This window comes from Oncorhynchus mykiss, chromosome 13 (assembly GCF_013265735.2).
Source record: "Oncorhynchus mykiss isolate Arlee chromosome 13, USDA_OmykA_1.1, whole genome shotgun sequence".
NCBI classification, from domain to species: domain Eukaryota; kingdom Metazoa; phylum Chordata; class Actinopteri; order Salmoniformes; family Salmonidae; genus Oncorhynchus; species Oncorhynchus mykiss.
Genome location: NC_048577.1, coordinates 18,619,067 through 18,629,772, shown reverse-complemented (window position 1 = coordinate 18,629,772; position 10,706 = coordinate 18,619,067). Strand labels below are relative to the sequence as shown.

The following is a 10,706-nucleotide window of genomic DNA, read 5'->3' as shown; positions in this document are numbered from 1 at the left end:
GCAGTTATTAATTTAGCACTTTGGATGGTGTATCAATACACCCAGTCAATGGTGATTTTAAAACAGTTTAATGGCTGTGATAGGAAAAAACTGAGGATGGATCACCAACACAAACAAAAATCCACAATACCAACATAAACTACAGAGTAAAAAGAAGGAAGCTTGTACAGATTTTTTTTTTTTTATTAAACATGCATCATGTTTGCAACAAGGCAGTAAAGTAATACTGCAAAAAAATGTAGCAAAGAAATGAACTTTATGTCCTGAAAATTATGTTTGGGGCAAATCCAACACAACACATCCCTGAGTACCACTCTTCATATTTTCAAACATGGTGGTGCTGCATCATGTTATGGGTATGCTTGTCATCAGCATGAACTAAGGAGTCTTTTTTTAGGATAAAAATAAACATAATAGAGCTAAGCACAGGCAAAATCCTAGAGAAAAACCTGGTTCAGTCTGCTTTCCAACAGACACTGGGAGACAAATTCACTTTCAGCAGGAAAATAACCTAAAACACAAGGCCACATACACACTGGAGTTACTTACCAAGATGACATTGAAGGTTTCTGAGTGGCCTAGTTACAGTTTTGGCTTAAATCGTCTTGAAAATCCATGGCAAGACTTGAAAATGGCTGTCTAGCAATGATCAACAACCAACTTGACAGAGCTTGACACATTTTTTAAAGAATAATGGTCAAATATTGTACAATCCATGTGTGGAAAGCTCTTAGAGACTTACCCAGAAAGACTCACAGCTGTAATAGCTGCTAAAGGTGATTGTAACAAGTATTGACTCATGGGGTTGAATACTGATCTAATCAAATATAGTACTGTTTTATTTTCCAATAATAATAATAACTTTTTTTCACTTTGACATACAGAGTATTTTGTGTAGATATTTTACAAAAAATGTCAATTAAATCAATTTGAATCACACTTTGTAACACAACAACATGTGGAAAAAGTCAAGGGGTGTGAATACTTTCTGAAGGCCATGTATATCCTCCCTTTGCAACCCTATTAACATATGCACAAATATACATTCTCATTGATAAGTAGATGAATAATCAACAAACAAATATAGCACACAATTCAAATAGCCCTAAACCTTTTACACATTTTGTTATGTTACAGCCTTATTCTAAAATTGATTAGATCATTTTTCCCTTCATCAATCTACACACAATACCAAATAATGACAAAGCAAAAACAGGTGTGTAGATTTTTTTTGCAAATGTATTAAAAATTTAAATAACAGGAACCTTATTTACACAAGTATTCAGACCCTTTGCTATGAGATTCAATCAAAATTGAGCTCACGTCAAATCAAATCAAATCAAATGTATTTGTCACATACACATGGTTAGCAGATGTCAATGCGAGTGTAGCGAAATGCTTGTGCTTCTTGTTCCAACAATGCAGTAATAACCAACGAGTAATCTAACCTAACAATTCCACAACATCTACCTTATACACACAAGTTTAAAGGGATAAAGAATATGTACATAAAGATATATGAATGAGTGATGGTACAGAACGGCATAGGCAAGATGCAGTAGATGGTATAGAGTACAGTATATACATATGAGATGAGTAATGTAGGGTATGTAAACATTATATTAAGTGGCATTGTTTAAAGTGTCTAGTGATACATTTTTACATCAATTTCCATCAATTTCGATTATTAAAGTGGCTGGAGTTGAGTCAGTATGTTGTGCATCCTGTTTCCATTGATCATCCTTGAGATGTTTCTACCCCTTGATGGGAGTCCACTTGGGGTAAATTAAATTGATTGAACATGATTTGGACACACCTGTCTATAAGGTTTCACAGTTGACAGTGCATGTAAGAGTAAAAACCAAGCCATGAGGTCAAAGGAATTGTCCGCAGAGCTCCGAGACAGGATTGTGTCGAGGTACAGATCCGGAGAAGGGTACCAAATTTCTGCAGCATTGAAGGTCCCCAAGAACACAGTGGTCTCCATCATTCTTAAATGGAAGAAGTTTGGAAGAAGAAGTTTGGCCACCCGGCCAAACTGAGCAATCGGGGGAGAAGGGCCTTGGTCAGGGAGGTGACCAAGAACCAGATGGTCACTCTGACAGAGATCCAGAGTTCCTCTGTGGAGATGGGAGAACCTTCCAGAAGGACAACCATCTCTGCAGCACTCCACCAATCAGGCCTTTATGGTAGAGTGGCCAGTTGAAGCCAGTAAAAGACACATGACAGCACACTTGGAGTTTGCCAAAAGCCACCTAAAGGAATCTCAGACTATGAGAAACAAGATTCTCTGGTCTGATGAAAGATTGAACTCTTTGGCCTGAATGCCAAGCATCCTTTCTGGAGGAAACCTGCCACCATCCCTACGGTAAAGCATGGTGGAGGCAGTATCATGCTGTGGGATTTTTTTAAGCGGCAGGGACTGGGAGACTAGTCAGACAGATCCTTGATGAAAACCTGCTCCAAAGCGCTCAGGACCTCAGACTGGGGAAAACGTTCACCTTCCAACTGGACAACAATCCTAAGCACACAGCCAAGACAATGCAGGAGTGGCTACAGGACAAGTCTCTGAAGGTCCTTGAGTGGCCCAGCCAGAGCCTGGACTTGAACCCGATCGAACACCTCCGGAGAGACCTGAAAAGAGCTGTACATCGACACTCTGTCACGTTCTGACCTCTATTTCTGTTGTTTTGTATTTATTTAGTATGGTCAGGGCGTGAGTTGGGTGGGCAGTCTATGTTTGTTTTTCTATGTTTTGGGGCATTTCTATGTTTTCGGCCTAGTATGGTTCTCATCAGAGGCAGGTGTCATTAGTTGTCTCTGATTGAGAATCATACTTAGGTAGCCTGGGTTTCACTGTGTGTTTGTGGGTGATTGTTCCTGTCACTGTGTTTGGTGTCACAGGATAGGACTGTTTTGCGTTTTCACATTTCTTGTTTTTGTTAGTTTGTTCATGTGTAGCGATTTATTAAAACATGAATAACCACCACGCTGCGCTTTGGTCCGCTTCTCTTCCTCCTACAGACGAACGCCCTTACAGAATCACCCACCACAACAGGACCAAGCAGCGTGTCAACAGGCAGGAGCAGCAGGAGAAGCAACAGCGGCTGCAGGAGATACGTAGTAAGGAATTCTGGACATGGGAGGAAATCCTCGACGGGAAAGGACCCTGGGCTAAGCCAGGAGAATATTGCCGCCCCAAGGCCGAGCTGGAGGCAGCAAAAGCAGAGAGGCGGCATTCTGAGAAGCAAGCACGGCGGCGCGGACGGAAGCCCGAGAGTCACCCCCAAAAATTTCTTGGGGGGGGGCACAGGGGGAGTGTGGCAGAGTCAGGAGTCAGACCTGAGCCAACTCTCCCCGTTTATCGTGAGGAGCCAAGGAGGAGCTCAGAACCAGAGCTGGTGTTGGAGGTGAGCGAAGCAGAGACTGTGAAGGAGTTAATGGGGGAATTGGAGGAGAGTGATATGAGGGACTTGCTGGTTTGGTGCATGAGGCACGACATTCGCCCGACGGAGCGTGTCAGGGATTTAATGGCACCGGGGTCAGCTCTCCATACTCATCCTGAGGTGCGTGCGAGGGGTCTGGTGAAGACTGTGCCAGCCTCACGCACCAGGCCTCCTGTGCATCTCCCTAGCCTTGCACGTCCTGTGCCATCTCAGCACTACAGTGCTCCTAGCAGTGCTAACTGTGGCGGGCGTGGTGCTGGTCAGGCACCGTGTTATGCAGTTGTGCGCACGGTGTCCCCAGTACGCGTGCTTAGCCCGGTGCGCTACATCCCAGCTCCCCACATCTGCCGGGCTAGGGTGAAGATCCAGCCAGGGCGGTTGGTGCCAGCCCTGCTTTCAAGATCTCCAGTACGCCTTCACGGCCCGGTCTATCCGTCACCACCTCCACACCCCAGCCCTCCGGTAGCAGCTCCCCGCACAAGGCTTCCTGTGCGTGTCCTCGGCCCAGTACCACCAGTGCCAGCACCACGCATCAGGCCTACAGTGCGCCTCGCCTGTCCAGCACTGCCGGAGCCTCCCGCCTGTCCGGCGCCATCGGAGCTTCCCGTCTGCCCAGCGCCGTCTGAGCTTCCCGTCTGCCCAGCGCCAGCTGAGCTTCCCGTCTGCCCAGCGCCAGCTGAGCTTCCCGTCTGCCCAGCGCCAGCTGAGCTTCCCGTCTGCCCAGCGCCAGCTGAGCTTCCCGTCTGCCCAGCGCCAGCTGAGCTTCCCGTCTGCCCAGCGCCAGCTGAGCCTCCCGTCTGCCCAGCGCCGCCAACGCCGTCCGTCTGCCCAGCGCCGCCAACGCCGCCCGTCTGCCCAGCGCCGCCAGCGCCGCCCGTCTGCCCAGCGCCGCCAGCGCCGCCCGTCTGCCCAGCGCCGCCCGTCTGCCCAGCGCCGCCAGCGCCGCCCGTCAGCCAGGGGCCGCCAGCGCCGCCCGTCAGCCAGGGGCCGCCAGTGCCGCCCGTCAGCCAGGGGCCGCCAGTGACGCCAGTCAGCCAGGGGCCGCCAGTGCCGCCAGTCAGCCAGGGGCCGCCAGTGCCGCCAGTCAGCCAGGGGCCGCCAGTGCCGCCAGTCAGCCAGGGGCCGCCAGTGCCGCCAGTCAGCCAGGGACCGCCAGTGCCGCCAGTCAGCCAGGGGCCGCCAGTGCCGCCAGTCAGCCAGGGGCCGCCAGTGCCGCCAGTCAGCCAGGGGCCGCCAGTGCCGCCAGTAAGCCAGGGGCCGCCAGTCAGCCAGGGGCCGCAAGTAAGCCAGGGGCCGCCAGTGCCGTCAGTCAGCCAGGGGCCGCCCGAGCAGCTGCCCCTCTGTCCAGAGCAGCTGTCGCCCCTCTGTCCCAAGCTGCTGCCGCCCCTCTGTCCCGAGCTGCTATCGCCCCTCTGTCCCGAGCTGCTATCGCCCCTCTGTCCCGAGCTGCTATCGCCCCTCTGTCCCGAGCAGTTGTCCCTCTGTCCCGAGCAGTTGTCCCTCTGTCCCGAGCAGCTGCTTCACCTCTGTCCCGAGCTGCCCCTCTGTCCCGAGCAGCCCCTCTGTCCAGTGGGGTCATTGAGAGGGGTGGTCATGGTGAGTAAGCCAGGGAGGCGGACAATAAGGTGGACTAAGACAATGGTGAAGTGGGGTCCGCGTCCCGCGCCAGAGCCGCCACCGCGGACAGACGCCCACCCAGACCCTCCCCTATAGGTCAAGGTTTTGCGGCCGGAGTCCGCACCTTTGGGGGGGGGGGTACTGTCACGTTCTGACCTCTATTTCTGTTGTTTTGTATTTATTTAGTATGGTCAGGGCGTGAGTTGGGTGGGCAGTCTATGTTTGTTTTTCTATGTTTTGGGGCATTTCTATGTTTTCGGCCTAGTATGGTTCTCAATCAGAGGCAGGTGTCATTAGTTGTCTCTGATTGAGAATCATACTTAGGTAGCCTGGGTTTCACTGTGTGTTTGTGGGTGATTGTTCCTGTCACTGTGTTTGGTGTCACAGGATAGGACTGTTTTGCGTTTTCACATTTCTTGTTTTTGTTAGTTTGTTCATGTGTAGCGATTTATTAAAACATGAATAACCACCACGCTGCGCTTTGGTCCGCTTCTCTTCCTCCTACAGACGAACGCCCTTACACACTCCCCATCCAACCTGACAGAACTTGAGAGGATGTGCAGAGAAGAATGGGGGAAATTCCCCAAATACAGGCGTGCCATGCTTGTAGCGTCATACCCAAGAAGACTCGATGCTGTAATTGCTGCCAAAGGTTCTTCAACAAAGTACTCTGGGGGTCTGAATACTTATGTATATGTGATATTTCAGTTTTTTATTTTGAATAAACTTGCAGAAATGTCTAAACCTGTTTTTGCTTTGTCATTATGGGTTATTGTGTGTTAATTGATGAGGGGAAAAAACTATTTAATACATTTTAGAATAAGGCTGTAACGTAACAAAATATGGAAAAAGTCAAGGGGTGTGAATACTTTCCGAATGCACTGTAAAAACCCTATTTAGTTTAGCCCATTGTCATCCACACACATAACTACTTTGAATTGTGTGAGCAGAAAATATTTCATTATAAACATGAAGAAAAATATAGTCTAATCAAATGGACAACAGAATTAGGAGAAACCAGTTCATGTAAGAGGTGGAAACACATGTCAGCTTCCTCTTTTAATGACAGTAAGAGAAGTAGTGTGAGAACGAGGTGGAGTTCGGAATTCCCCACACTTCCAATGACCGGATCTTGAAGTGTCTCTTGCAGAGAGCGGCGCTCTCAAAGGTGTCACATTGCTCCGTGTAGCCCCCCTCCAGATCAGCCTGGAGGCAAAGAGCGTAGGCCATCAGGCCTATTCAGGTTTCAGAAGGTTGTTGATCACTCTTTGTGACACTCTACCAATGACTCTGAACAGCAAACACTTTAGCATACATATGAGCAGCTTACCAATGACTAGCCTCTCGTGGTCTCCGGCGATGAACATGAAGGCCCCTTGTTCCTTGGCCCTTTTGGGTGAGGGGGAGAGAGGTCCGGGGGAGGAGGAGGTGAAGGGAATGGTCATGTAGTTGGGGTCCTGGAGGGTCCCGGCTGGACAGGTCAGGGTGGTGTGGTTGGTCGTAGAGGTGGTGGAGACTGGGGTAGAGGAGGCGTCCTCTTTACCAGAGGAAGTGTATACACAGACCCTAGCAGCTCGAAGGTCTGGAGAAGGTTGTCTCTTGGCTGTAATGTGAACCACAGCCCGTTGGTAGCGCTCCATGCCTGGACGAAGCTGAAAGAACAACGAATTAAGAACAATGAACAATTAAGTTCCTGAATTGACTGATTGACATGGGAAAGGAATGGAGCCTGTGTTCTTCTACGGCATGATCCGTAAAGATTTCAACCAGTATTTTTTACACTAACACAATTGTTCAGAATCAAAGGAAAAAACATTTGCAAAATCAGCTATTTCAGATCTGTAGATCGTCATTTCTCTCACCGTGAAAACAAAGCTCTCCCCAGTCCCAAAATACGCAGGTTCTTCTGAATCATACTTTTTCCGTTGAATCAAATCTGTCGACAGGAAGGCACCACAGACCTGTGGAGTGACACAGGGGTAAGAAGTCTGCATAGAATCTAGTAGAGTGTCAAAAAATAGACAAAAAAAAGGTTGTCTGCTACTCTAAACTCACCTCTTCATCCACAGTTTTCAGAAGCAAGACGGCTGGCTCATGCCCCTCAACACGGGAATAAAATCTTTAAATGAGAAAAAAAAACTTTAACTACTTTAAGCACTCACAGTGAACAATGGCAATGCAACTTGTAATGTTTTTAGACAACGGTTATTCAACAATCCCAGCCCCTTGGAATGTCTTTATGGGGGTGAAAGTTCAAAGTTCACTGGATGGGTCACGTCCTGGTCAGGGTCAGACTTTTAATTGGGGTCATCACATCCTGTCAAGACCACCCTGTGTATGGCTAGAACCAATTTAAAAGCATGTCTACTGAGGCAGGTACGTGTCAGCGCAGTGACAAGGGAAAGTCAGAGAATTCCAATCAAACTCTTTGAAGGACATCAGAGTCAACATGCATAGAGATTTCTCATAGAGTAGAAAAATAACTATTGGCGTCTCAACGTTTTGACTAGCTCTAGGATGAGACAACAGCCAGTAATTGTGACATAGGTATTCAGAGCATTTCTAAACGGATTTGCAAGTGCTGATTAATATTACCTTCAACATTTTCTCCTGACAGACCAACAGAACACTTCCAAAGACATGAATAACTGGTGTTAACCGATAACTGTTCCAGCCAACAAACTGAAGGACACTTGGTCATGCACCTTAAGGCAATAATGTTGTTGATACTAACAACACAGCATTTCACTATTATGTAACTGAACCATAAGGTGAGTTTATACAGCTCTGGGCTGTTGAATTTACTGTAGACAGTTCTGGGCTGTTGTATTTACTGTAGACAGTTCTGGGCTGTTGTATTTACTGTAGACAGTTCTGGGCTGTTGTATTTACTGTAGACAGTTCTGGGCTGTTGTATTTACTGTAGACAGTTCTGGGCTGTTGTATTTACTGTAGACAGTTCTTGGCTGTTGTATTTACTGTAGACAGTTCTGGGCTGTTGTATTTACTGTAGACAGTTCTGGGCTGTTGTATTTACTATAGACAGTTCTGGGCTGTTGTATTTACTGTAGACAGTTCTGGGCTGTTGTATTTACTGTAGACAGTTCTGGGCTGCTGAATGTACATGTCTTCACTACTTGATCCACTACTAAGGTAAAACAGTGAATAAAAGTCACTTACGAGGCCAGGCTTCGGCCATGTTCGTTGGTGCTGAACAGCTTTTTGGGATTGAAGAGGGCAAAGCGTTCAGGGATCCAGGCCCAGACAATCCTCATCTCTGTCACCGTAACAACGCTGGAGCTGAAGCTGTCAAAATCCACTACCTGGCATGACTGCCTTTATGGAGGAACAGAAACAGTTTGAGAATGTAAATATTTATTTTGAAGCGTATCTTCAGATTACAGATTAATGTAAAGGAACTCAGAAAGTAAAGATTTGTAAACGGTTTATAGTTCAAAAGGTATCTAGGAATGGTTTAGTAGAACGACTGTAGCATCTCTATAACAAACTGAGCTGGAAGTAATCTGTCATAATAATCCTATGAGGAGTAGGGCTGACTTGGTGATGGCTTGCTATCTTTTGGTTTCCATTAACAGAGAGTGGACCAATTAGATGTTCAACAAGAGTAGAAACATTTTCTGGAAGAACTCCCTTGACCAACAGCCTCACCTTTTCTGGTGGATACCGATGCCCTTCTGCATGAGCGAGTCCTTGTTAGCGCTGAACAGTAGGTTGAGCTCCCTCCGCGTGGCCAGTTGGATACTGAAGGCCCTCTCCAGCAGCTTCTCCACCGTACAGTGACGTACCACGTTCTCCACAAAGCTCTTCATGTCTCGCCTGAAGTCCTCCACGTCGGCGACACAAGACGAAACCGAGACCTTGTATAAGCTGAGAAGAGCCAGAGCCACCCTGTAGAGAACCTTGTAACCCTCCAGAAGATAGACATCCAGGACCCTCATAGCGTATGTGAAGGGGAGGTCGGCAAATATCCACATGATCCAATCGGAGTAGAACTCAAAGAGGTTCTGGTGGGAGCTGGCGATGAGCTTGCGGATGCCGCGGCAGTACTTGTTGGCCAGGTCGCCGAAGGTCATGCAGGAGGCCCGGTAGGTGAGGAATGTTTGATCGATGTAGCGCTTGTTGGGGTCATTGTAGGCAATAAGGCGGCAGACGCTGTGGAAGCACTCTGCTTCGTCTTCGCTGAAATGCAGGAGGAGAGCCACCAAGGCTGGGAGGATTGGGCAGAAGTTGATGTCCGGGAGGTGCTTGCCAATGCAGAGGAGGACCTTTTTTACAGAATTGAGACCAGCTTTGTTGAGGCAGTACCTGGGGGTGGGAAGAAGAACATAACGTGAGCATAACATGACGTACATGCAATATTGGAAAAAAGCATGATAAACTTCCAATTTTCCTATCAAACTTAATTGACAAAAATTATTTGATCATGACTTGATCATCTGAACCGTTTTTCTCTGATAGCTTCATAGCCAGTACCTAGGGATCACGCCATCATCCATGTACTCAGGGAACGGGTGTGTGCTCATCTTCTGCTCTCCGAAGAGCTTCTTGGCCACATCCTGGTAATGATCTCGATCCGGTTTGATGGACCTGCAGTTGATACCATGAATTATATGATAATAGGCCTTGGCCCTTAGTGTATGGGGCATGACCCAGAACCCTGATCGACCCATGGTCTTCAGCTCCTGGTGATCCGCATTCAGGATCCTCTGGTAGCGCTCTGAAGCTTCAGGGTCGATCTTCTCCCAGTCCACAAACTGGCCATATTTCATGCCAGAGCAGGAGCTGATCTCCCAGTTCTCTGATTCAGAGATGGTCATCATGGGGACACCCTTTAGACTGCCTCTTCTGCCTATTGGAGAGAGGAAGGAAGAAATTAATAAATGGATTATTTCAGAAAATATTATAAATCTGTGTTCATCCACAGTAACATTTCTGTTTTGGATGAAGAACACTGTGTTTGTGCATATTCTGCATTTCTCCCCCTCTGTTCTTCATATAACACCAGGCATATCGCAAAATATATATTTTTTAAACATAATTTGTCAAATTAACATACATTGGACACTTTTAAACATCCTGTAATTTGCATACCATTGAGATCTCTGCATGGCAAGTGTTTGTTGGTGTTGGACTTGGATCTCTTGGAGTTGAGCCGAGGTAGGATCCCCTGATTCCCATCCGCACTACTCTTCTCCTTCTTCCCGTCCCCACTCTTCTCCAGGGAGTTGGATCTCGGCCTCATGTCGTTGGACCTGGTAAAGTTCCCCTCTCTGTAGAGCTCAGACGTCTCGTAACTATAGAATGACCTGGATCGTGGCCTGACAAAGTTCTCATCTGTCGCCGTCTCAACGCCATACCATTTGGCGTCCTCTGGGCTGTAGTAGGAATGGGACCTGGGTCTTCTGTGTCTGGCTGCTGAGCTCAAGATCTGGTCCTGGTCAGCGGTTGTTTCCATAGGAGACGGGTCTAAATGTATAGTCCCACAAGTGGAGAACTTGGGCGTTCTTGAAACATGGATCATGCTGTCTGGTACAGTATTTTCCTCTGCAAATGTCTGGTTCTCCTCTACATCAATGACAAGACAGTCTCCAGTGGCGGTATACTTCCCTTGTCATGTTTTTC

General features: G+C 47.6%; 1 protein-coding gene across 2 annotated transcripts; it reads right to left on the bottom strand.

The window, feature by feature from the left end:
• Positions 1 to 5,850: 5,850 nt before the first annotated feature.
• LOC110485807 (TBC1 domain family member 24-like) lies at positions 5,851 to 10,697 on the bottom strand. 2 transcript variants are annotated; one of them, XM_036940475.1, is made up of 8 exons: positions 10,176 to 10,697; positions 9,558 to 9,933; positions 8,733 to 9,389; positions 8,244 to 8,399; positions 7,119 to 7,182; positions 6,926 to 7,024; positions 6,394 to 6,715; positions 5,851 to 6,269 (listed from the first exon to the last, which is right to left on the bottom strand). In XM_036940475.1, the coding sequence occupies exons 1-8, from the start codon at positions 10,603 to 10,605 to the stop codon at positions 6,265 to 6,267; spliced, it is 2,109 nt and encodes a 702-aa protein (XP_036796370.1). In that variant the 5' UTR covers positions 10,606 to 10,697; the 3' UTR covers positions 5,851 to 6,264. The 2 variants fall into 2 exon arrangements, with proteins under 2 accessions (XP_036796370.1, XP_036796368.1); XM_036940473.1 differs by having other exon boundaries at positions 5,851 to 6,715.
• Between the last annotated feature and the right edge of the window lie 9 nt (positions 10,698 to 10,706).